At 46.5% G+C, this 27485-nt stretch overlaps 2 protein-coding genes across 2 annotated transcripts in view; both read right to left on the bottom strand.

The window, feature by feature from the left end:
• Positions 1–203: 203 nt before the first annotated feature.
• LOC146176575 (ubiquitin thioesterase OTUB1) overlaps positions 204–27485 on the bottom strand; it is a 33162-nt gene continuing 5880 nt past the window's right edge. Inside the window, exons 3-8 of the mRNA XM_084582836.1 lie at positions 24327–24425; positions 22596–22714; positions 18038–18122; positions 7775–7878; positions 4351–4441; positions 204–2496 (exon numbers count right to left, since the gene is read on the bottom strand). Of these exons, the coding sequence (XP_084438962.1) occupies positions 2299–2496; positions 4351–4441; positions 7775–7878; positions 18038–18122; positions 22596–22714; positions 24327–24425 (696 nt within the window). The 3' untranslated portion in view covers positions 204–2298. The remainder of the gene's footprint in view (positions 2497–4350; positions 4442–7774; positions 7879–18037; positions 18123–22595; positions 22715–24326; positions 24426–27485) is intronic.
• Positions 9083–10989, bottom strand: LOC146176576 (uncharacterized). Its single transcript, XM_084582835.1, has one exon. It carries the CDS (start codon positions 10947–10949, stop codon positions 9684–9686), a length of 1266 nt encoding a protein of 421 aa, XP_084438961.1. The 5' UTR covers positions 10950–10989; the 3' UTR covers positions 9083–9683.

Raw genomic sequence — 27485 nt, 5'->3', positions numbered from 1 at the left:
CGTAATTTCAGCCCATTTCCTGTTTAAACTCAGCTTTGATTTTTATTTTCATGAAAGTAGAGATACTAAACCTGACAAAACAAGTAAAAACAAAAAATCAGTCATTTTCGAAAAAACCCGCGTTTTTCGACCCGCATCTCCCCTTAAGAGTGCAAGCAAACAGGAAACTGCAGTCGAGCTGGAAAAGATGGAATCATCAATAATTGATGGTCCACACACAGTCTTTATTAAACTAGTGTCACCAAAAGTATTTTTTGGAAGCACAGATAAATTATGCAATTACCTGACCCTTTAAGCAACTTGCCAACATCACCAATGACGATCACACGTGCAGTGCCTGGCAGTGTTATCATGCAGCACCTCTTTTCATTCATAGCCCATGGACCATGGCAAGCATGTCTTCTAAATGAAACACTGTTTTAGCAAATGTCCGGCAAGCAAAGCGACGAAATAGGACGTGCCTGAGATTTTTGCTGTGAAGTTCTAGCCACAAGCAGCAAGCAATTTCAGCAGAAACTGATGACAGGCCCACTTCACAGCTTGAACTGGTAGAAACATTTTGGCAACATCTTTGGAAAATCAGTGAGAGTTCATTACAAGGAGCCATAAATGGTAACACCTTATTTTGTGAAACATAAGTGGCAATCACAGCATAACTGCAGTCTACAGCAACAAAATGAGGTACCAAGCAGGGTAGAGTAGCCGATAGCTAAGCAATTTAGGTACTACATCCAATAATAGAACAAATCATCCAGAACAAGCTTGGTGCAGTAGCTTAAATAAGCCCCAAATGAGCCAAACTCCAGAGCTGATAAATCAGCCCCAGAAGGTTGTACTTCAAAGCGCGAGCAGGAATGCACACACTTGAACACATGTCAAGGCTGCCAACTTTATTTCTCTCGTAACTAAAAAAAAATTAGAAAATCTGAATTTGCAAGGAGGTAAATTTTGAAAGCTTTGAAGCATTACATGAATCTCAAAACAGTGTCTTTCTCTTAGTAGATGGAAGGTTGAACTAGCAAGGCTTCAAACCTGTCCATAACACCATACACAAACTATAGCACGAGGGCAGCAGTGCTCGAATAGCTCCATTCTGAGTTCTGTACACAAGCTGTACAGAGCAAACCATCAAATGAAACCTCTCCTCTTACATTGTGCCACATTCACCTGCTACTCGAACTGACAATCCGACCACAATGACAAAACACAAGAGCAGAAGCAAATGGTTACCTTCTGCACACTGCTAAGCCTAGCCCAGGGACATCTTACAAAAAGCTGTTTGACAATTTTCAATAATCGCTTTAGTAGAATTATCAAAGCCTCAATGCTGGATTAGTCATTTTTCAAGGCTGCTGGGAGAAGAGGTGTGAGGGTCATCGACAGAATTTCCCCTCCAATTTTCCCAGCATGAAATTGCCCGCACCATAATCTCCAACTTTACACCAAAGGAGAGTGCCACCCAAGTCGACGCAAGCTACGTTTGTCATCCCTGTATATAGCATCACATTGGAACTGATTCCTAAAAAAAAAAAAAGCAAAAGGTGGCAAGTGGACAAATAAATGCTTGAAAGACCACATGATGTACAATTGCTGGCGAGACTTGAAGGGAACGAGCACAACGGATGATCCGATGCTTCCTCTCAATGCCAGTTGCGACTTGCACCGCTTCTTCGCGTCACTTTCGGTCCTTTGTTTTCCCTTCTTGGATGATTTCAAAATGCTGCCAAAATGGGCAGGCAGTCAATCACATTTACTGCCGCCTCTTCTGCGGGGCGAGAGCACCAGGACAGTGAAGAGATGCTCCGAGGCAAGTAAACCAAGCTGCGACACACACCGAGGCAAAAGACCTCACTTCGGGCTCCCGAGCTTGCAGGACGTTACTTGCCAATACTCCAAACAGAAAAGTAGTCCCGGAGCATGGCAGTCTCCGCGCACTTCGCAGAAGAGACAACTGCCTGCAGCTCCAATGGTCCTCCACACACAAGTCCGTCAGTCAAGTTGAAAAACAAAAAAAGGCAGCCTCGAGATGCTCCTCCAAATGTCCACAACAACCCACACAGAATAAAAGGGAGGGATTTGTACACACAGAGAAAAACAAGAACAAAAAACGAAATTTACCCCTGAAATTCGCCAAGTGCTCACGGCCAACCAACTTGCAGATGGCATTTGTGGAGTGTGCTTTCACAGTCAATTTTTTGCCCCCCCCCCCCCCCCCCCCCATCCCGTATGAAGAAAACAAAATCAGGTTGGTGGTGAGGAAGAGGGCGGTCGAATCTTCCCCCATTCGCACTGCAGCATTCACTGGTAAAGGATGTCATAGTGGCCCGGCCTGTACAGGAGGTGGATGCGCGGCTCACGGTCCTCGGGAAAGTCGTGGGCGTTGACCTTGCCACCCATACCACGGTCCATGTACTGGATGCGGACACCAACGCCCATGTGACGGGTCAGCGAGATCACGTGGATGTGGTCGCTCTCCTTGTACATAGGCTCCACTTCCTGCAGCAGGTACCATTTTTTTAGCGGGAAATCAGGAAAACAACACCCATTTCGATTACCACAATGTGTAGCACCAAGTTCAGTGGCAGCTATTAGCATTAATTAATATGTACGCCATTTGAAAAGCTCAGTGGCATCACCTCGGTGTAAAGGTGCAAACCGTGAAAGCTGCTTGTACCACAGAACACACAGAGGGCACCACTACCACATGGTTTGCTTTGTGAACGCCACCAAAGCCACAACAGTGGGCACCACACAGTTTCATTTTTTTTTAACAACTCTGAATGTCATTGGTTCACATTTTAAACAGCGCACAAATGCAGTTATATCCGAGACGTAGCGGCGCTAAGTATTTCAGGTGTGTGCACAAAATTGCACAAATGTCCTTATTTGGAGAAAGCTAGTACTGGTAAAAAATTTTGAGCGCGAAACAAATTCAAATATTGCATACTGGCAAATGCAGTAAGACAGCTGGCGAACTGGACAGAATAGCAGCAATGCTAGTCAAATCATCCCTGCCCAAAAACGAAGAGGCAGTTGTGGAATGCTGCCAGACATGCGATGTTGGTGACGACATATAACCTGCTTAGCCCTAGCGTATGATTTCGCCAGACTGCATGCCCTGCGATGTAGGCATCAACTAAGCAAAACCTGTCGCAAACCACAGAAACGAAACTATGCCGCCTGGTCTGGTTGCGCAGTCTGGCTTGAAACCCGACACTTCGGTCGTACGTTCTTTGTCTAATGTTGTCTAAGCCCATCATATTTAGCAGCACAAAGAGGCACATTATTTATCATCCTTTTTCTAAGCCTCACATTGTTCTATATATTGCTACGTGGGCCGCATTAAAATACTCGTTCCTCGCGGGACAGACATTGCAAAATAACGAAAATAATATATAACAATAAATAACTAGAACCATTAGGATTATAAACAAAAATTAATTGAGCAAACGAAAATGTCTTTTGTACACCACACTCTCCCATTCTTCGTGAAAAATAGCGGAGCGTGCCCCCCTGCTACGCAGACGCCAGACGACTGCCACTTCATGAACGTTTGGTTTGTGGGGTTTAACGTCCCAAAGTGACTCCGGCTATGAGAGATGTCGTAGCGAAGGGCTCCGGAAATTTCCACCACCTGGAGTTCTTTAACATGCATTGACGTCGCACAGCACACGAGCGCCTTGTTTTTCACCTCTATTCGATCCCACATCCTTTCACTGATCACGACGTCAATCGGTGTCAAGCGGTAAATAGCCTTGGAGCTATGTGGCCAGACTAGAAAAAGTATTTGGCCAAACGTGGGAGCGTTTCTGGGAGATTTCTGTTTTGGTCGTACAATCGTACAAAAGCATTAAGATTCGGGAGACCTGGCAGGTATGTTCTTGCTATCCAGAGATTACCCGTCACATTATACCCGGGATTTTGCAGTATGTTCTCCTACCGAGAAAAATACTTAAATTTGTGTGCCTCCTACTTCCACACATAATGTGAAAGACAAACTCTGAATTCGCACATGCCCCATTGAATTAGAGACTTATTCCCGTATCAAACATTTTCGCTCAGACAATTACTTCCGTTGTGTCTCAACCTATTTCCACAATGAGAACTGATCTACAGCCCCGCTGGGGTGGCGCAGTGGTTAGGGCGCTCGACTATTGTTCCATAGGGTGCGGCATGAAATCCTGGCCTCGGACGCCGCTTTTCGATGGAGGTGAAAAGCAAGGCGCCAGCCCCATACTGCATTTCCTTAGCATGCCACAGACTTTTCAAAAGTCCGACTCTTTCTTGTTTTGGAAGGGTCATTTTTCGTCAACTGAAAAATCACGCTAACAGAGAAGCTGGGGCACTTGCCTGCTTGCAGAATTCCTGCACCGTCCGCTGCCCATCAATGAAGCTGGAAAAGAAGGACTCCTCCTTTTGCAGCTGGCCAGATGTCAGTAACCTGCACAGGCACAATATGCTATGAGTTCAAAAAATGGGCAGGGAATTTCGCATGGGTAGGGAGCACAAATAAGCACCTGCTACTTCAATTATGCAGGAATTTTCAATGACACTTCAGTTAACCTTCGGCTGAAATGAACAGTAGCTAACTGCCACCAAGTCCTCTGTCAGCAGCTCAGCTCAATTCTGGAAGAAAGAAGGCTTGATGAACAGTTCAGAAGGGAATCGATGGACTCGGAGCTACAAGTTGCGGCATTCCACACTGCCGCACATCTCGAAATTGCATGAAGGGCTGCTGTTTTGGCAAATGCAATAAAACCTCATAGATACGCTTCTTTAACGTGAGAGAAAAAATAAACGCAATATTCAAGAAAAACTAATGACCCACACTGCCCGATTCAGAAAAAAATGTAGCCATTGAATGAGGTACAAAAAGCCTTCTCCAGCACTTTCACTTCATAAAAATATACATTAGCATTCCTTAGTATAAGGTATGAACGGCTCTTTCTTTTCATTCTGGTACAATTAAGTCTGCACTTAAGTTGTACTTGGTGGGGAAGAGAATTTGTACCACACCCGGTCCTGTTGCCCGCAACAAAGAATCGAGATCACTTCCTCACTGTTTCCGGATGCTGAAACTGGAAAGTGGTAGCAACCAAACTGACATCCGGTTCCGGAAGTGGTAACAACCAAACTGACATCCTGTTCTGGCATTTCCATCAATCAGATGGCTTGAGGTCAGGGAGACAGCGACACTTAGGATAACGACGCAAGCTCTGAATACAGACCCCCCCAGATCAAGCGCACTGCAGAAAAGCTAGCGCGGTGGATGACTGTCGCCCTGCCCTCTGCACTGTGCTCCCAAGGCCCGGCATGCTCGTATGAAAGCCCATAGCTATTCTCAGATGCTTCAACCCCATAGCAAACCACCGCATTGCTCATCTTCACGTTGCATTACTGAGGGAATAGCCCTCTATGCTAGTTCGTTTCGCTTTCTTTGATGCTTCGCCCCTTTTGCACCTAGTCACTGCAGAAAAGCTGCCCCGCCAGACGAGCACCGCTGCTCTCCAGCTCTTCATGTTGCCTCCAGGTTTGGGCCACTCGTATGCTAACGTGACAACCTTGCGATTTCGGGCGTACGAAACGAGAAATCATATCAACCAGGAACATGACAACAAGGTTGCTCTATATAAGCTATAACCTACAGCTTGCTCGAACTGAATATCTACCAATTTTGAAAAAAGCATTTAAAAAAAATATTAGCAATATTTTTTGGCTCCAAAGACTGTGTCAAACTAACACTGAAGAATGTGCCTGAAAGCAAGCATAGACTCTGCATTAATCAACCCGTGCTGAGTATCATGCAGTTGAGCTTTTTCTCTGCACCAGTAGTATGGGTCAAAGAAAATTTTCAACAAATTTTCTGGGTCCTACCAACTACGACAAATTGTGCCAGCTGAAACTTTTCAAAGTGACCGTAACGAGTGAGGGCCAAGAGAAGCTACAAGCCACTAATGATGAAAGTTTTGGAGAGATGCAGCTTCACGTGGGCTAAAGTTGAGTGGGTGTGTTGCGTGCACCTGCCATTTCGTCCTTTTCTCCTTTGTTTACCTGTGTTGTTTTGAGGTTGTGACGTGATGCAATGTGCACCAAGAAAACAATAGAAAAACAACAAAATGCTAGAAGCAGTGACATTCGCGACTTTGGAGGCCAATTTTTTGCAGCAGCGCAATTTTTTTTAACCCCTTTGCGGACTTGGACAAGCCAGGCTCGTGGCAAGCTCAGCTCACTGTGGATTTTGTGTGACACTTTGTGCCTGCTTTATATCAACTAGGGACCGGTCCAATACAAATTTTGGCAAAGCGGACAGAAGCTGTTATGGGCACTCAAAGACCGTTTTGGTTGAAATTTCGTTTTAAAAAACTGTCTGTAAGGGGGTCAAGTTCACAAATATTTTACAACTGTTCAATCACTTGGACGATTTTCTGGGTCCTGCTAAGTCTGAAAAATTGATCGTCCTGTCCTGAACCAAGCGACGGTGTACTCCTCAGTTCTAAATGACGCTCTCCCTTGCCTTTCTCCGAAGAAAATCATGGGACCACTAGGGCTTCTAAAAAATGAAAAGGAGATGTGTTCTCTTCTGCGGGGGCCAGGTTGTAAAGAAGTTCCAATTATGCGGACAGATCGCTGAGATAGAGGAAGTGCTTTTGCGGACTAGCTGTCAAGAAGCTAAGCCACCACCGCGTCTTGCTCATTGCCAGCGCCTGCTACCAGTGCCTGGATCCCCGCTTAACACTCAGTGGAGGTTGCAGGATTTATCTTTCATTTCCTCACCCTGGAGCTCCGCAGCCGCCGAATTCCGACCTCAATGACTGGTTCCAGCGCCAGCACTGCCAGCCCCGCTCACTCAGCCCCTTCTATTCCGTGCTCAAGGGGGTGCTTCGACAGCGGGGACCCTTCAGTTTTCAGCGATACCGAGGATCAGGACGTGGAGGACTGGCTTTCGTCGTATGAACGCGTAAGCACCCACAGTAAGTGGGATGACCTCTTGAAACTGAACAATGTCATCTTCTACCTTACACACAGAAGTAGCAAAGTTGTGGTTCGCAAATCACGAGGCTGACATCCCAACTTGGGCCTTGTTCGAATCTCGCTTTGTGGATGTCTTCAGTCGTCCTGCGGTCTGCAAGCTTCACGCCGAGCACACAGTTTACACGAGCGGGTGCAGCAGACTGGACAAACTTTCACTAGCTATATCGAAGACGTTTTAGATTTGTTCCATCGCGTAAATACATCGATGAGTGAAGCCGAGAAGATTCACCACATCATGAGGGGGATCCACAAAGGCATATTCAACATGCTCATGGCCAAAGATCCCCGCACTGTAAGTGATGTTGTCACAATGTATAAAAGCTACGACGACCTTCGTCGCCAACGCATCGTACCTCGACAACTTGAAGCCACGATCGCGACTATGCCTGACGCCACTGTCAGCTCCACCCTTATTCAAGAAATCGAAGACTTCGTACGGGAAGAGGTTGCATGGCAATTATCATTAATTCCAAACGTTCTGCAATCCAGCTCACATCTGGCTCCGACCATACGCCAGGTTATTCAGGAACAAGTTGCCAAAGCACTTCCTCTTTCTAAGCAATCTATCCGCATAATCTGAACTACTACTTTACAGATGAAATGAAGAACAGACCAAAGTGAAAGTATTGGCAATATATAATAGCGAGGTAGGACTACAAAAACATTGACATAGAAAAGCAAAGATGTCAAACCAGCCCGAGCCTCCAATGATCCAAGAACAAGCTGCCTTTTTTGCACGTACCTCATGTAAACAACGATGTAGTCAGAGAGGCCCTGATCGTTGAAAACCTTGAGAAGGTCATCGAGGTTGATGTTGTTCTCGATCTTCTTGAGAACATCCATGAACTGCAAGCGCCAAAAAGAAAAAAAAAATGCAAGTTCAGCGCAGGCACAAGTTGTACCCTTGCCGGCAGCACTTGAAGCTGTTGAGTTCTTCCCTTTCTTGCCTGTGTTTAAGCTGTCAAAAGTTAGTCATACATCCAAGCTCTGTAACTATTACTGGCCTCATCACCATCATAATCATCTGGACTATGCCCACTGCAGGGCGAAGGCCTCTCCTATATTTCTTCAATTAACCCGGTTCTGTGCTAGCTGCATCCACTTGACCCCTGCGAACTTCTTAACCTCATCCGCCCACCTAACTTTCTGCCGGGGCCCCCTGCTATGCTTTCCTTCCCTTGGAATCCAATTTGTTATCCTTAGCGACCAAACTACAGGCACTTCATTACAACCCTTTCTTGAGAGCAAATTCAACAGAAAAAAAGCCACTCAAACTGTCACCCTGAAGTGCGCAGCCGACAATTTTGAAATGAGCACAGTTTCCGACAAGCGCAACAGCTACAATTTAAAAAATCCGCCCCGTTTCAAAGCTGCGCATCAGCTGGGGGCCATCCGTTGCAGCCATTCATATTGCCACAGATATCAAAACTAATAGAATAATTGCCATACCACAATATTGAATTATTTTGCCGCTCTCCATACATTCCAGTACTTCCGACCTTAGGGTGGATGCAACAGGTGCTCCCTACACCATGCTTTGTACACAAATATGCAGATAAGAAATACCTTATCTACTTGCGTAACGAACCCAAGCTGTTCAAGAGAAATTGACGTGAGTTTGGTGGGAAGGTTCAATAGCAGGGAGAAAGAACTTAACAGACTTCTTCCTTTGCATTTTTTGCGAGTCGTCCATCCATCAATCATCAATGAAATTATTTAGACAGCCCAGCTGTAATTGCAACCATGATGCCAGCTTTCAGCATTGGTAGCTTTACCAAAAGATAGACACCTAGTCATGTTATCTCTCTGCAAGCATTCTGGTGCTCTACAAAGAAATGCGCAGTGGACTGCGAGGATCACAGCGCAAAACAGAGGGATCAGAAGGGCAGGGTCATGCTAACTTAGTTCTAATGTTATTGGGAAATAACCAAAGCCTAATTTGGTAATTTCTTACGGGTCGTTAGGACAGTTTCCCTCAATATTTTTTCGTTCCGATTAAAATGTAGTTGTAGCCAAAGACCTGCCATGTGGAGCTATGCTATTTATATTATCATTGATGTACATCACAGTATAAAAATATTCAATTATGTAGATGCCCCACAATTCGAAAATATAATTAGCTGACATTATTGTTCAATAAATTTGATATGTTCAACTTAGCAATATAAAAATAGCATAGCTCCACAGTTCAAACCTTTCTGAATTCAACGGTATAAGATTTATTAAAATTGCACCACAAAAACCCAATGAAAAGTTCCGTAAGGCTAGTCATGTCACCAAAAAACATGAAGCTGAGAAAAACTCATTTGAAGTTTTGACACTGAGTGCAGAAAATATTGGGAAGAATCTTCGACAACGGATGTTACTCAGATGTTCCCTATCAGTTTCCCTACAAAACAAAACAAAAAGTGTCTTATTCCATCCAAGGAAACATTTTTAAAAAAAATGTCGAATGTGTAAGTGTGATGAAATTATAGAGGTTACTTTCGAGAAGTTAGGGGTTGACTTTTTTTTTTTTTTTTTTTTTTTTTTTTTTTGAGGTGAAAGTGAGGACCGGAGCCAAGGAGACTAGGGCTCCACCAGGCAAACAGTTGGGTGGCCCTGAAAAGGACCGTTGGGTGTGATGCTCGAGCGGTTGGCCGCTAACGTCTTCAAAGGAGTCCCGGGCTGTAGTCTCCAGTTGCTCCCGTTTTGTGCCGCCTTGCAAGAGCCTCTTTTGTGTTGGTGCTCTTCTGATGAGCTTCATTTGCCTTGCGCAAACGTAGTGCATCTTTTTCGATGCTTCGGCGAACAAGGCAATCACCAGCTTCATAGCCTAGACTTGTAGCGATGGCTACGTTGGTTGCCCTTCTCCCTTGGTTGTAAACAGCAACCGCCTCAACAGCAGCTCGTTTCACACTTTTCAGTGAAGCATTCCCATTCTTTGAAGTTTGGGTCCAGATAACAGAGTGTAGGCTCTCACTCGCATTCTGCGTCTTTCCCTCACTGCAGCGTGCCAGCAGGTGCTCATCGCTGAGCCTGGCAAACACTGGCTCCAGAGCGGCCCTAACCGAAGCCGGGAGGGCACTCTTGTGCGGAGGTGGAACGTCACCATTAATCAAGGCTCTATTATACTTGCACCAAGAGTCGGCACCCTCGGGGCACTTCGAGTGGTTTGGGGTATCGTCTGTGGATGTCATGTGCAGGAGTGTAGCTTCCACTGCCTTCTTCATGGCTGGAACGTCATTCCTGTTGCTCCTCAGGGCATAGCCGTAGTAGTTCGTGATTTTCTTCATTTTGTCCTGCGTCAGTTTGCCTTTTCCCCCAAGAGACTCACCCAGAGCCTTCTTCTTCTCGACAAGATTCCGGAGTGCAGTCCCCATTCGCTTGTGGACATGGTTGATGCAGTCCTTCTTTTCAATTGGAATGAAGCCGTACACTTCTGCTTCAGACAAGGCATGAAATGTCCGGCTGTCTCCATCGGATAGCACGGTCATGTAGCGCAGCCCGTGCTTGGCCAGCGACCTCCGAAACATAGTCAGTGCTGCCTCCACTTCCATGCGGCCAGAATTGCAGTCTATGTTTCGTTGGCACTCGTGGGTGGCGAGCCAGGCACTGTACCCTTCATCTTGTGGCTGTGGCCCCAAGGCACATCCAAGGCAGAAATTCGAGTATACAACGTGGTCAATCACGAGACCAGTGTACAGCTCAACAATGCAGCCCACACTGATGTGAGAGGTACGACCACGGGTCATCCAGGAACCATCAAATATCACATCAATGTTCCCGACAGGATTCAAAAAGTCTGCATACAAACTCTTGACGACTGCCGCACTTGCAGCTTCACTTGCGGTCTCTGTACTCTCACAGGCTTCCACAAAAGTTTTCAGGTGTCCCTGAAAGGTCTTGTGGTGCAGGCCTCGGTGTGAGAGGTTCATACAAGCACAGAAGTCCGCAAGGGCAGTCAAGCCTTTGCCAATCGTCTGTATGCCCTTCATTGCCCTCATGTTGACTTCAAAGGGAGTGATGGTGGCAGCTCCGCTTATTCTTGGGGAGGAGAACTGCTTCTGTTCGAAATCACAGTTTTCGCAGACAAGCAGAAGCTTTACAGCAAGGCCGTACTCCTTATCTGTTGCCTTGCTCAAACGCAGACTTCCTGCGCCGCAGGTTCCGCACTTCGCTTTCGCAAAAAAATTGTTCAAAACCTTCAAGTCCACAATCAAGAACTGGGTACCGGCATCAGCTGTCTGGTAATCCGCACTGACGCCAAGAAGGTCAAACTTGCGCTGGGTTGCAGACTTTTCCGACAGAACGGACTTTGCTTGCGCCGATCGCTCAACACGCTGCACCTGCTCGGTCGACGAATAGTACACAGCATCAACACGAAGTGTACCACAATCCGAGATACGATTCGTGCTGCAACTTGGTCCCGCGGTGTCGTCATCGGGCAGCGTGCTTGATGTACCCGGCGGATCCAACGAGTCCGGCACTGCAGGCCCCGGCGACGCACTGGTGGCCGCTGCCTGCTGTTTTTTGTTCCACGGACGTTTCTTCCGGCTTCCAAAAGCTCGTCGCGTGCTCGGTTTCAATCGACTGTCTCCCGGCATCTCGATCGCAAAGAAAAACTCCCGGCACAAGGCGGAAACACGGCGTGTAGAGAAACACGAGCGCAAAAACAGACGCGCACGAAGCAACAGCCACAGCGGCGAACGCAAGAGAAAGAAAAAAAAAATGACGTAGACGGTCACACCATCCAATGGGAGGCGCGGAACGGCGCGCGTCGCGCGCGCGCCGCGTGCGAGCCAATCAGCGACCCGAAAACGGCCTTCGGGAAACCGGCCCGAACCGCCGCTCTGCTTGAACGACGCCATTTTGAGATAGCTCAAATTGCGCACAAAGAAACCAGCTTCAAAACAAGCCCAAGATGGCGGCGATCGACCGGCTGCAACGCCGGCGGCGCGCGCGGGAAGTTCGAACAAAGTCTGTCTTTCCGGGGCCATTTCGTCGCTGCCGTGGTGTTTTGAAAGCCGATTTTATCGCATTTCCCGACCGAATTCAGCGTTAATAATTTTACTGTAGATGCTCGAAAGGTTAAAACTTCCGAAAATGACTTTTTCCCAAAATCGACTTTTTGACCATTTTCGACCGTTTTAAACCCGCGTCTCCCCTTAAAATACATACAGTCCTGCACACTGCAAAATCGCATTAAATATCGTCAGGTGCAGTAACAAGCCAGTAAAGACACAATCTTCTTTTCCAGCCTGGGGAAACAACAACAGCTTTCTAAAGGCGCAGAAGAAGCCCTCATGCCCTGGCAACTCTCTCTCCCCTCTTGGCCAAAACTCTGTTAATAATTTACTGCACGGAAACCAGCCCACTGCAGTCAATGGCAGAAATACCAAATTATTGCTTACACAAAACACGCGGAACATCCCCTTGCAAATCCCACCAAAATGTATGGTGCTACTGTTAGCACTCTGAGGGGTAGCAATTTGGGCTAGTTGGTCTAAACCAGAGGTTCTCTAACTTTTTTGCCGTAAGGAACCCCACCGGCCAGGGAACTCCGCCACCGCAATCTTGACATTGCGATCAATCGACGTTGCTCGTGAATGAACCCATCCTAGTATTTTCTATTGTTTAGTTGCCTTTTTTGCAAGGATTTGTGTTTCCTTTTTTTTTAGCAATAAACATTTTATCAAATGCAGACACATTTACATCCAAAATAAGAGCGCAGAAAACTGCAGTTCAGTAAGAGCTGGCGGAATAAGCAATATCAACTCACAAAACCAAGTTTAAGAACCCCTGGTGAAAATACATGAATAAAATGCAAACGACACAGAGGCACACAAAGAAGAAAGGTATAAGCACTGACACAGCCAACTGGAAAGCTGTTCTTTGCTTTTTTTAAAGGGAGACACGGGTCTTTAACCGCGAAAAATCGCCAAAAATTCGCTCATCTAAATTATTTATCGGAATCTAAGGTTCTAAAGAACCAATTTCTGAAATATTATGGTCCACCGAATACCGTATTTACTCGAATCTAACGTGCCCTCGATTGTAACGCGCACCCGTTTTTCGTGACCCCCACCCCCGAAAAAAAAAAAAGCTCCGATTGTAACGCGCACCCGTTCTCCGCGAAAAATGTACCGCGCACCTCACGCTTTCATACAGCAATACAACTTTGTCTCGTTTGGAAAAGCAAAGATTTAATCTCGGTGCACTAAGAAACACACACACAAAAGGAAACGGCTTATCTTGCCAAGATTGTCACTATGCCGGCACAAGGTTCACTCGTCGTCGCTGTCAGACAACTCCTTGTCACTGCTGACGGACCAAAGCATCTCATCCTCGGTGCCGTCCATGGCATTCGATATACCACATTTTTTAAAGGCCTTGATGACCATGGCAGACGGTATCGTGCACCACACATCTTTCGCCCATCCAGTGAACTCTTGCAGCGAGGCACGCTTCATTCAATTCATGGCAGCCACTCACAAGCCATTCGGTGTAGAGCGTCCGAATCCTATCTTTCACTGGCTTGTTCAAGCAAACATCGAGCGGTTGGAGCTGCGATGTCATGCCGCCAGGTATCACGACAAGGTCGGTGTTGCACGCAGCGAGCTTGTCCTTGATGCGTTGGTCGAGATGGCGCTTGAAAGCGTCGAGCACAAGCATCGCAAGCAGGCCCAAACTGCCGCCGGGTCTCTTGCGCCAGACGTGATCGATCCAGTCGGCGACCAAGTCCGTTGTCATCCAACCTTTTTCATTGGCGCGCACAATCACACCACTCGCAAACACGATTCCTTTCGGGAGCGTCTTGCGCCTGAATATGAGATACGGGGGCAGCTTGTGTCCATCCGCGGTGCAACAAAGCATTGCGGTGACGCGTTTTTTCGTGGCCGGAAGACAACACGCGCACTTGCTTCGCCCCCTTCTTTTCAACGGTTGTGGTGGCAGGCATGTCAAAGTAGAGCGGTGTCTGATCGGCATTTCCAATCTGGCCGAGGTGGTAGCCGTACTTGCGGCGCAAACTCAGAACGAACCGCTGAAAACCGTGCAGCTTTTCTTCGTACTCTTCAGGCAACCTCTGGCATATCCCTGTCCGCCTTCGAAGAGAAAAGCCTTTTCTCTTCATAAAATTTGACAGCCAGCACCTGCTCGCTTTAAAGTCGCTCCGCGTTAGCCCTGTTTGTAGGGCTAGCTGCATCGCCCGGACTTTGAGCAGGTCCGTCGTCACTGGCCGCTGCGCCGCTCGCTGCTCTAGAACATATTCTGCGAGCCGCTCTTCTATTTCGGCGAACCGGCCCTGCTTCGGTCCACTGAAACCTTTTCGTGTAGCCTTGCTGCCGAAAATCTTTTCCTTCTGCTTGCACCAGTCCCGCACGCATGTTTCCGGAACTCCGAATGGGCGTGATGCGGCCCGATTTCCGTCCGTCTCTGCACACACGATGACTTTCCTTTTAAATGCGGCATCATGATGAACGCGACGAATATTCGCTGTCGGCACGTCCATACTGGTCGGTCAATCGCAGAAAACGGGTAGGCTAACCAAAGCACATGTACCAAAGCACACGAAGGACGCTACTGCAGCTAGGCATAGACAGCTAGACCAGCTAGTAGGCTCGAAGTGCGTACCAGGCAGCCATTTTGAAATGCCGATGGCGATATGATATCGGAGATTTAGGGTCGTACTCGATTCTAACGCGCACCCAATTTTTGGACACGATATACAGTCGAACCCCGCAATAACGAAACCGCCGGGGAAGGAAAACCTTTTCGTTGTCGCGAGAATTTCGCTGTCGCGAAAATGGACAAATAAGCACACCCATTACCTTCCAGAACCAAGATTTAATTAAAAAAGTCGCTTATTTTGCTCTGCTTGACATTGCTGTGCAGGAGCTTGACGACTCTGGCTTCGCAGCTTGATAAGCTATGCATAGCTTCGTCGTCGTCGTCGTGGTCGCCGAGAAAAGTCCGCATCACATCGAATGCATCAAGCACATCACGCGAGCTTACTTGCTTACCTTGTGCTTGGTTTTCGCTATCTTCGTCGTCACTCGCCTCATTTCCTTTGCGCACACTGTCGATAATAGCGTCGTCGCTGAATTCCTCGTGCACGATCAAGTCGGCGTCCGCACACAAAAAGTCCTCCAGTTCAACAGCCTCTGGCACCATTGCATCTACACTGCGAAGCGCGTTCCATGCTTCGGTTAGTGGCTGCAGATCGTCACCGCTTGCAGCTTCCGGTTCTGCCAAGGCGTGCTGACCAGCTGCGAAACCGGCGTGCCTGAAGCAGTTCTGGACAAGCGTGGCCAAAGTAGCAATCCACGGGCCGGCAAGCATCTCCAGCGCCATGAAGAGGTCAATTTCCGTCGGTCGCTTCATTTCGATGTTTAGCAACATCCGCTGTATGAGCCTTCTTCGGTACGCAGACTTCACACTTTTGATAACCCCCTGATCAAGAGGCTGGATAACGGACGTGCAGTTCGCGGGGAAAAAAAATCAAGTGGATGCTCGTCAGGGCAACGTCTTCAATGTGGTGCGCACTGCAGTTGTCCAAAAAAAGGCAGACAGATCTGCCCTGCTTTCGCATGTCCGTATCAAAGGCTTCCAGCCAGCTTGTGAATATTGCGCGCGTCATCCACGCTTTTTGGTTTGCAGTGTACTGGACCGGAAGCTTTCGGTTACGTTTAAAACACCGTGGAGTCTTGCTCCGGCCGATCACGAGGAGGGGACGCTTGTCAGATCCATCCATGTTTGAGCATAAAAGAATGGTGACCCGCTTTTTGCTCAGCTTGCCGCCATGGCATTTTTTTCCTTTCAGGTCTAGCGTTTTTGAAGGCAATATTTCATAGAAGAAGCCCGTTTCGTCCGCATTATAAATTTCGGAGGGCTCGTACTCGTCCATTATGCCTTCGTAACTTTTCTCCATCCAGGAAGATGCTGCTTCAGCGTCTACACTCGCAAACTCCCCCGGCAACACTTTGGTGACGATGCAGTGCCGCGCTTTAAATCGACTTAGCCATCCGGCACTCGCCTTAAAGTTGTCGTGCCCCAGAATGCATGCGTAGTCAATCGCCTCTTGCTGCAGGAGGCTTCCGGACAAAGGCACCTTGTTCGCTCTCTTGTCCAGGAACCACTGAAATACGGCTTTGTCCACGTCTTCGTAGACCGGCGCTGCCAAAGTCTTGTTCTGAGCGCGCGCGCCGTTCTGGAGCGCCGCCATGATGCCATTCCTTGATTTCAGAATCGTAGAAAGCGAGCTGCACGGGATACCGAACTCCTCCGCAATATCAGTTTTCTTCCTGCCTTTTTCAGCTTCGGCGATAATTGCAGCCTTTTCCTGCAGCGTCAAAAACTTGCGCTTCTTTACAGGAGGCGGCATGTTTCCGACAGTAAAAAACACTGTACACAGGCAAGTCGCGAGCGGCACAAGGCGGATGGCGAGATCGGCGAGATAGCGTGGTCGGCGCACTAGCGAAAAGAAAAAAAAAGGAGGTTCCTTGCTCTTCCCCGGTTGGCCGGCGGTGTCGTCACGTGGCGTGAAACGTCACATACATGCGTAGTGGCCAACAGAAAGGCTAGCAAAAAGCCGCTTTCAGCGGGCAAAAAAAAAAAAAAAAAATGCTTTGCTATCATCATCATTACCGAACCAAAAGAAAGTAAACAAAAATGGCTGCGCCGGTGATTGTTGGCAGGTGAAATGAACGGGCTCGACTTGTCGGATGAGTGTGCTGCTGCAGTTTCGCCCATTCTATGTTCCCGACTGGCTGATGTGCCGAAAAAATGTTGCAGATCACTACCTCAAACTTTCGTTAATGCGGGACTGCTTTTTAAAAACCCTTCACTGTTGAGAGGGGACAAATGCATTGAACCCTATGGGAGTTCGCCGGGGGCGCCAGAATTTTTCGTTGTCGCGAGAATTTCGTTCTTGAGGGCTTTCGTTATAGAGGGGTTCAACTGTATCGGAAAAAAGGTGCGCGTTAGATTCGAGTAAATACGGTAGTATTTATTGTTTTATTAGGTTTTGAAGACACATCAATTTTCGCTCACAGAAAGACCTCAAGGTTGATTGAACTCGACCTCGCACCACGCGGCAACGGCAAAGAGCCGCGCGGCCATTTTGGTATCCATTCAAAAGCTGCACTATTCTACAAATTATTGGCATAAGAACAGGGAAAAGAAGGAAGGAAGAGCTCTCTGCAGGCAGTGTCCGTGCCTGTGCTCGTCTCCTTCCTGTCTCATCGTGCTGTCTGCGCTGTATTCGTGTAGTACCACACCACGCCCATCTCTGTATCATGTCATGAGCCTTCACTGCCAATGAAACCATGTGAACAAAAACGCACAACAAAAAAATGCTCAGTGGCAAAAAAAAAAGGAGGGAAGAGGAAAGAGAAAAAAAAAGCATCAGTGAAACAGCAACCGGCATTACAAACTGTGCTCACCAGGCCCGTATTCTGAGTGCGCCATTCTCACCGTCACTTCGTGTCGCCCGATAGGAGGCACCAGAACTGGATGTTAGTTCGGTTGTTACCGATTGCACTTCTAGCGTCTTCAAAAATCAGACGAGGGCAAAAACAGCAGCCACTGTGTGACCTAGTCCAACTGCCAGATATGAGGCCACCCAGTTATCTTGCATGCTATCGTGCACTTGACAGTGGCATGCAAGCAACGCTGCAAGCATGGGGCTCCGATTTTCGGCAGTCTTTTGCAGTGCTAGCAACTGCAGCATGGAACTTTGATATTGAGTAGGATATTTCGAAAAACTTCTTACCGTGCCGGTCACACAATCGGCACGAGCAACCACATCAGTATCAGTTCTCACCGACTTTCTTAGCCATGTGTAAAGAGCAAGCCAACAGTTCAAATCGTCCAGATTTCCTGGTTAACTACAGTTGGTTTAGCCTGCTTTTACTGCAGTCCAGCTTGAGCACCACTGCTGCCTCGGCCCAGCGTAACAGCACATGCTGCTGGCACAACTGCAAACTAAGTCGGTGACTAAGCTGCAAATGGAGAACCTCCTCACCGTGTCGTGGAAGTCCTCGATGGTGAAGCGCTGGAAGCCGAGGGAGACCAGCCCTTCCTTGCTCACCTCGGCTAGAGCCTTGAACCTGCACGAGGGGGTTGACACATATCGGCGACAATGTCTCATAACTGTGGCCAGCCCAGGCAGAAACAAGTGCTGCCACCTGTGTTGTGACCCTTTTCTGTCAAGTTATACACTGGGCCAGCATCACATTCAAATGATATGGATGAATGAATCTAGAGGCGAGTAAATGCCAAGAGGTGACAAAAACATGATGATATAGATATTTACAACTAGTGAGAGTTAATAGGGGACACAAAAGACAACTCAACCGAAATCTTATTCTTGTTTTAAAACAAAAAAAAAACCTAGTTGTTTTACAAGGTTCAACATCCCAAAGCCATTCAGGCTACAAGGGACACCAAAGTGGAGAGCTCTAGATAAGGTCGACTATCGGGTGGAGGCTAACCAAGAGAGTTCTACTTAAGTTGAGGACAACCCAGAGGGCTATGGAACGAAACATGGTAGGGGTAACATTAAGAGATAGAAAGCGTGCAGAGTGGGTCAAAGAAATAACTCAAGTTACCGACATTCTAGTAGAAATTAAGAGGAAGAAATGGACATGGGCAGGACATGTAGTGCGAAGAGAGGATTAACCGATGGTCGCTGAGGGTAACAAACTGGATTCCAAGGGAAGGAAAGCGTAGCAGGGGGCAGCAGAAAGTTAGGTGGGCGGATGAGATTAAGAAGTTCGCAGGGGTCAAGTGGCTGCAGCTAGCACAGAACCGGGTTAAGTGGAGAAATATGGGAGAGGCCTTCGCCCTGCAGTGGGTATAATCAGGTTGCTGCTGATGATGATGATCTGGGGTTCTTTATTGTGCACTGGGACTGCACAATCACGGGAAACCTTGCATGTTTCCGTCAACAACCGCAAGAGATGCATTTGTTGACAGAAAAGCTGGTTTGTTTTTGTTTTTTTTTTCATTTTTGCTGCTAATGTGGTGTCAAGGTCCAAATGGGTTCCATAATCCCCATTTTAAGCAAATGGCTATGGTACTAATTCTAGTCTAAGGGACCTGCGCGACAGATGAAAGTCTTGACACACCCAACGTTAGTTGAGAAAGAAAAGGAGGCTGCAGCAGCAGTACCTGGACTGCATTTGAACCTCCTTGACTAGCTCTCAAGAGCACCGTTTTCAGCCGGAGTAGCCTCTTAAACATCACGACGTAGTAATAATCTGCACAGGGTCTCACGAGGTGCGGAACAATCCGCCTCGTCCGAAATTTCATATCAGCCGCACAAACAACCACATCCACACTCAGAAACATGGGAAATGCGTTCATTCAGACTCCCTTTACGGCTGCAAGCCTCAATTTATGGCCATGCCACTACAGCTGGTGAGTTGCAGTGAGCACAGCACAACTGACAACTGCAACATGTGCAATGTGCTGGCCACGCTTCATTGCAAACCTGTGTCATAAGCAGAGTTAACAATAAGGCGGTAATGTGAAGTGCTCTCTGTAGCAGCCACAACTTGCACACTCATCATCGTCCACAGTGGCATCGGAGTGTGTTCAGAACGTACAAAATTTTGCACGTTGTATGCAACGCACTCTGGCCAAGAAATTTTGCAAATCTGTATAGATCGGGTTCATATCGCAGATTCTACTGCATATTTACTATTAGACTGTAGACACTAGTGCACTGTTTACAAAAGTGCACGGTCGTTAGTGAAGTTTACTACGCAGAGAGTGGCACCTCTCTCTACCCCTCAAGACAAAGCCACTCCAAACTCCCATTGAAATGAAACCTATATATTGAGCCACTAGCCAAAAAGATTCCAGGCAAAGAGGTGAGGAGAGTAGCTTACTGAATGCCTCACGTGCCCCCATAGCTAATGGTAACTATTAAGGGAAGATGAGAGTAAAAAAAATTAGTTTTTTTTTTCCAGATTTTTTTTATTTTGGAATTTTTAGGCATTCAGCTACCTTGTCTAGAAAAATGAAAGTGATATCCGCATCAGAATTAAGCAAAAAATATGTTTGAATGAGTCGTGGTCGACGGAGAAACCAAAAGTTGCCATGCAAGTTGCCCATCTTTGCGCGCCTGCCGTGCACGGCAGCTTCTCTTCACACCACGGCAATCGCTTAGCGGAGATAGTTGTGCCAAGGCTTACTTATTCTCGCATGTGCAATGGCCACCAGTTTCGTATTTTCACTAGAAATAATAAAAAAAGAGACGTTCCGCAGCCTCTCTCGCGTGTTCTTCGATCACTTGGTGCGATTCTGACGACGCCATTGACTGCGGGTGACCAGTTTGTGCGGTAAAGCCAACTGGCTGGTTTCACTGGTTTTCTGCCGCTCGCAAGCATTGCGAGACTGCCACAGCCACTTCTGCGTTTTTTCAGTTTTGCTATCATGGTCAGTCCGAAAAGCGCAATACTCGCGTGCAGAAGTTTCATACTAAATTTAAATTCAAAGGAAGGAGGCGCAGGTCGACGCCGACAACAATACACAAGAAAAGCTGCCTGGAACCTACTAGGCCTAACGACAGCATCGGTGCCGAGGAGATAGACTCTACCTTCAACTTTGTAAGTGCTTCTGAAAAGAAGATTGGACTCTTCAAAAACGAAGAAAGAGCCAGTGATAGCTCTGCCAGCACGGTAGTGTGTGACATCGATGCGCTGACGCTGCTCATGCAAGGCGCGACGTGTCCTGCTTGTGGCGAGAGCCAACTCTTCGTCAGCGAGTCGCTTCGAAAACGCAAGGGACTTTTGTCGTTCCTCGATCTTTGTTGTGGAAACCGTGAGTGTCCCGAATCTGTTCTGTCTGCATCGTACACCTCGAGACGTGTGGCGGCAAGCGGAGACGGAAGCACGGAGCGAAGCTAAGAGCGGGAGCTCGCGCGACCCTTTGCTACGAATGTAAAAGCAGTGGTAGCCGCCCGTGCAATCTATTCTGGCTACAATCAACTTGTACGGTTTTGCGCCATCATCGGCCTTCCAAAACCGATGCACCAGAAGACATTTCATGGAATCGCAAAACAAGTGCATTCCGCGGCCATGAACACTGCCACGCAAAATCTGAGGACTGCCCGCGAGATCAAGGCGGGGGTCGGCGGTGCAGACGCCGTTATGTATGATGGCACATGGCAAAAGAAGGACCATAAGAGTCACAATGATGTGGGCACTGTTGTATCCCTCGACAGTGGACTGTGCCTCAATTTTGAAGTGCTGTCAAATTATTGCTTGGCATGCAGTCGGCACAAAATATTGGGCAATGAAGAAAAGGAGATTTGGCAGGCGTTCCACATCTTCTCCCTTCACTTAGCGTCTGCAGCCATCTTCTTCCTTGTCTTTAACGTCCTGCCAGTTTGCGCAGAAATTCTAATTTCTTCTTCAACAATACCACTGAAGGCATACTGACAGATTGGTCTCCCGAGTCACTGATTGCATATGCTTCCTAAATTTCCCTTGCTAACTTATCCTTCATCCTATTCATAACCTTAACATTATGAAAGTCAGCTGGACATTTTTAGTCTCTACAAACAACGCAGTCTTTCAGTGCACCACGAGATTAGTGCCAGACTTGTCCGATATTGCCATAGCGTGCTCTCTAATCCTGTCCTTGATACATCTTCCTGTCTGTCCAATATATTTCTTTCCACAATGCAAGGAAATCTGATAAACAATCCCCTGAATACAATTGGAGTACCTAGTCTGGTGCGAAGTCCTTGTCCTTGTCCTTGCTTGTCCTTGTTTGTATGTGCTTCTTATGTTTTGTGTTGTTACCTGCTCTGCTGCCTTCTTCCGAGAGATGAGTGACTAACTAGCTCAATGTTCAACTCTATTACTGTTCGTAGAATTGAAATGAGCAATAACTAATTTCGTTAAAGTGAAGGGCGTTTGCATAGCGTTCAATGGAGCTTCGGTGGGGGGATTTAATAAAGTTCGTACAACTAAATACTTCGTTTAAGCGACGTTCGTTCAAGTGGTATTCCACTGTAGTAGGCACCTTTCAATTCTGCGCAACCTCAATCCGCTAGAACCTAAACATTGCCTTTTTGCTGCATAGAGCCAACCTGCACTACTGTGTCCCACACAGTGCTTCCCGCACGGCAGTTACTGCAGGGAAGTTTCATCTTAGAATATTTGGCCATTTGCCCTCGCATTGCAGTAGCGACGAAACTTCGCAGACAAGGCAGTCGCAACAAGATTCAGGCCGCCTGCATCATGTCCAGTGTCACCTTAGGCACAAACATGCCAGAAGCCGAACGCTGTGGCGGCCAAACAACAATGCGAGTCTCAAGTTCCACTTTAGTTGGCGTGCTATCGCTGCTCTGCGTGCATTAACCGTAGTCTACCAAAATGCCACCCCGGGGCAGAACACCATTGTGAAATCTGCAATTGCAGCATGCAGGAAAGCTGCCATAGTTACAAAAAAACAGGCAAGTTTCCATTGCATAGGTTTCTATGGGAGCTTGCACTAGACTGGAGGAACTTTTCACACTATTCTCACATGGTTCAAGGCAGCAAATATAGAAAAAAGATTCTAAATACCTTGTATACTCCTGCTTGTCAGTAAGGAGGCTTTCCAGGTAGGCAAAGCTGAATGCGCGGAAGAAGCAGTTGCCATCCGGCCTGGTCTTCCGGATGAACTGGTACTTGCTCCGGAGGTCCTGTCATGTGAAAAAACGCCACATGGCATTTTATTTTGCTTCTTTTCGAAAGAAGCGAAGGAACTAGAACCACACTGCATCAACACAGATTACAAACTATTTGGCTACTAACCCTGCAAACCTGGAGTTTTTCGGCCTTCCCACCTAGCCACGGAATCTCAGTTCTATTGCAAGGATTTAGAAATTCAAGAAAACACAAAAAGTTTTTCTTCAGTAACTATAGGCGTTCAGTGCCATTCTTTTAAGAAATGAACAATATACAAGTGATCACCATTTACTTTCCGCTAAACTACTATGCACCATTATCTTCACGTTTGGAAACTCATAGCATATTCAAGCCTCCAGCTACAACCACTGTGATTATTGAGGCATTGCTGTCGAAAAAAGCAACCCTCCCCTCTCACTTTTAAAACACAAGAGACATGCAACTTACTGAAGGAAAGCACGGCTACAAGTCATGCCACAGTTCAGAATGCAGAGTTTAGCTTCAACCAGATAGGGTACCGCAACGTGCAATGAAATATTTCTTCACAAGCCGCCTTAAGTTTGCCTCCACTGATTAACAATGGGCATAGCAGCTTGATGGAGCAAGCAGATTGTCCTGAGGCCTAATAGGGCACAAGCAAGGACAAATCGACACCGTGGAAATGGTCACATTGTCAAACCCAGCCCTCACTTTTTTTGACAAATCAATGAAAACGGGAGCCCAACTTGAAAAATAGTCCTATGTGCATATGTGAAGCCTTAAAGCCAGAGACGACAAAAAGATGTTAACATATTCTGGTTTATCTCACAGCTTGGTAGCAATAGTAAGAGAGAAACTCGCGGTTTAACTACATATTTAAATTTTAAAGTGATCAGGAAAGTCGAGTTTTAGCAGATGGTGGCACCATACTGAGTCCTTTCATTGCCACTAACCCTTCATCTGTTCAGATCATCTGAAGTGAAGGTACTACGTTTTATGACTCTGCCACAGCGTCATACACATGTATTTGTGTTGATATCAACTTAAGGCAGCCTACTTCTTTCTCTTTAAATAAATTACAACTACTTTTACTCTTCAATCTTTCTTGATCCAATTTTAAAACGTGTTTGAAACAGAAAACCACCCAACCAAAGACGCCACCATACTTGTTGCGGTGCTGCTATCAGCAGCGCTACTATAGCAAGAACGGTTGTTGGTATCTACGGTAGATGTCACCGGGTCTACTAAGGTTATCCATTCGTTTCTTTCTATTTCAAACTATTTTGATACTCTCAATTATATTTTGAACAAAACCTGCGCATCTTAGTTATGACACACTGTGCACGCGACTTAAGCAGTGCTGTAGTTGCTATGTTCCATAGCACCCCATAGAGTTACCATATGTATGTATGTCGTGCCCACGACGTCAGTTTCCAGACTCGACTACCGATGAGAAAATGGTACCCTATATGGAAAAATTAAGTTTTAAACCATTCTGTCGTGCTTCTCAGCTCCATAGCAGGAAAATGAAACTTTCCAATGAAGCAAGAAAAAATCTGAAGTGACCAGACAGTTCTGTTGAGAGCTCCAGATTCCTTTCCCTTGCCCACTGCTTCCCAACCTGCACTGTCCGCTGCTGTCACTCACCTTGACCTTCTCCTGGTACACAAGGTCATCGGCGGCATACTCTTTCTGCAGCACACACAGGTCTTGCTTCATGTCCACCAGGGGAATGCGCTCAGCAATCTGCCACAAAGGAAAGAAAGCATAGGCTCAAACGCAAGAAACAAGGCTCAGGTATGATAAAGTTGTGTGCCATGCAAAAAAATCTCCGAGAGCACTGTGGAATCTACACTGCAGAAATACGAAAGCCTGAGCATTGTTGCTGCAGAGGGTACATCATGTTTGTTCTCATTATCAACTAAGCGCGCAGTCATTATCATCGCTACTGTCATCATTGTCATTATCACTAACTGCAGCATCATAGTCATCGCTATTATCATCCTCACAGTAGACAAGAAGAATTATGAGGTGCGTTTCACATTGCCAGGAGTGGCATAGTTAGTTAAAAGGCTCGGCTGGGGATCCGTTCGATTCCCAGTGGAGATGGTATTTTTATTTTTCTAGCAACGTCATCATGACATCATTTGGTTGACAGCTATAGTGTGACCGGACGAATGCCGACAGTATGAGCCACTAAAGGCTTTCGCCTTAAAAAGTATCGCCAAGAATGCTTTACGCCTAAGTCAAGCCAATGCCTGCATATGTAGTGACTAACAGGCTATGAGAGCATGTAACAAGCAGTTTCATGCCAATGTATGTTTAACATTGCAACAACTGCTGCTTGGTTGGAAGATGCCAATGTGCTTCACAACAGTCGAGCCCAGCTCTGGTGTGCCCATGAAGCTCATGAATTTGTTTACAACACGACTCCTACGCCAAAGAGCAGTACGACAATATCGCAGCTCAGAGGTCCAAAAGTTATTGCCACTTGGAATACGTCCCAAAATAGCTGCAAGAACATTACCTTTTCTCGAGGGACCTCTGGCCCAGCTCTACCAGTACCCTTCGTCTTGTTTAGGAAATATTCAACCACCGCGGTCACGAGCGAACGGGGGAACCCGGCTGCAAAAGGCCTAGCCAATTGGTGATTAAAACTGTCCCGTTTTTTGTGAGGGCATAACTTTTTGAAACAGCCTTATGAGCCTTATCAGCTATCGGTCCGAACAGTATTTGTATACATAAATTTGATTTCTGTCAATGAAGTTTCATGAAGAAGCTAAGTCACACAAAAAAAGGCACAACAAAGCACACATTTCCTGAAAAAAAAAACATTCCTTTGACAATGCACACAGAACAGAGAACCATATGTCATTCAAAAGAGCTGCAAGAGCTTATTTTGTACATAATGTGATCACAGTGAAATAACGAGTGATGCAACTTAAAAGCAGCGCGGTTGCAAACGCCTTTCAAAAGAGGCTCGCCAGGCAATGGCACACATGCTCGATATTCTCATCATTAACCCTAGAGTGACATCAAAGTCGACTGCCGGGTGTTTCTCCGATACAGGAAGGGAGATGTTTTCGCGAAGCAGAGGTAAGTATGACAGTTCATTTTTCAATGCAAGAAAAATATGGGAACACCAATGCGGTTATTTGTTTAAGTCCGTGGAATTTAATCTGACATTTGGATACACCAAAAAGAAAATTCTGCCAAGTCGCTGAACAGCTAAATGGAGCTGCTCACATTCCACGAAGATTAACATGCTGCGACTGCAGCATCAATCACATCATGGCAAACTAGGGCCATTCTTTTTAACCTACACCAGTGCAGCAAATCTCCAATACCTCTAATGGTCTTTTGCTATACTAGTGTAGGTGGTGTAGGCTAAAAAAAAAATGGCCCTACTGTGTGCCGCACCAACTGTAGGTGCTACGGTTGATTGGACTGAGATATTTCAGTTAAGTACAGCCTTCTTTCCCAGTGGTCAAAAAACCCAGCGTGGTGAGCACAGTTTTCTATACGAGCTCTGCCCAATCACATGCTCATCAACTACTGTGCAGTGGTGTGGATACGCAACAGCTGCAAGATATTAGCAAATGTATAGAGCAATACGACTGCAATGAAGCTAAACAGATGCGGAGAAAAGTGCTTTGCTAATTAACATTTTCCTGCCCACACCTATTCCCATTATTCACCCACCATCAATGGCTTCAGTCGTATTTTCCCAATTTCCAAGCATGATGGATGATGATGAATTAATGGCACTCACAAATAGCCAGGGCCATGCAGTGGGTAAAAGAGGAACTATATACTCTCTCAGTTTTGGTTTTGTATTTTGTTTCTCCACTGAGAAGAGAGCTTTAAAAAGGACCCTTCGGAGCAGAGTCCAATGACATGCCCGCATTGTTTACATTGTAGCATTGGGGGTCGCGTGCCGCTGCCCCAAGGGAAAAAAAAGTGCTTCCTCAGTGTCTGATGCACATACGGACAAGTTTTTATATGATGCCAGCAGCAGTGACAAAAGCTCTCCAAACCCCTGAGCTCAGCATGCCAGCATTACTTGGCGGCAAGAACACGCGCTTCTAAGACATAGTCGCCCACGATGCAGTCGGCTGACAGCCATTCTTGTAGTTTACACCGTTTGATTCGACAAAAACCAATTCTTTGTAACTGTGCCGGGAAGAGCCTGGGCCTCCACTGGGTAAAAACTATTACATCTAAATTTTTTTAGAAACACACATGGTGAAAGCTATGTAATTGCACCTTTCCAACACATAAGTTTGAATAACAAATTATGCATTGTCAAGCAGTTTGTTTCCCATAAACATTTTAGCAAAATTTGAATAAATTTTGTAAAGGTACCCTTTTATCGTGTTCCAACTTTTTAGAATATATGCTAATTGATTGACATCATATTAGCCACCCTCTATAAGAACACTTCTATCTTTTATTTGCAACCAGTTGCAGTTTTCAAGCGATGTTAGTGAAACTTGACTTTCTAAATAACCTTGAGAATCCTCGAGGCGACGCGGTTATGCTTCATTCTTTTCTCTTGATAGAAGGGATCATCAAAAACAAGTGCGGCATGCTCGGCTACTTATCTAGATTTTGTCAATGTCTCGCTTATAGGACACACACATCGCGGAGCTCTTTCTGAAGTAATAAAAACGTTCAGCCATTTTACTTTTGTTGATTTTCTCTAGCTTTTAACAAAAAGCCCAGCTTCAAAAGTTTGTTATCGCACTAATCACGAAATAGCTGCTCAGTTCCCCAAGCAGACCACCAAACAGAATTTTAGCACAG

The sequence above is a fragment of the Amblyomma maculatum genome, chromosome 10, assembly GCF_055883805.1.
Source record: "Amblyomma maculatum isolate TAMU_Amacu chromosome 10, ASM5588380v1, whole genome shotgun sequence".
Taxonomy (NCBI): domain Eukaryota; kingdom Metazoa; phylum Arthropoda; class Arachnida; order Ixodida; family Ixodidae; genus Amblyomma; species Amblyomma maculatum.
This window is presented reverse-complemented; position numbering and strand designations above follow the sequence as displayed.

What these genes read in the sequence shown, in the direction of transcription:
- LOC146176576 (XM_084582835.1), bottom strand. Translation starts at nt 10,949, where the DNA reads ATGAACCTCTCACACCGAGGCCTGCACCACAAGACCTTTCAGGGACAC.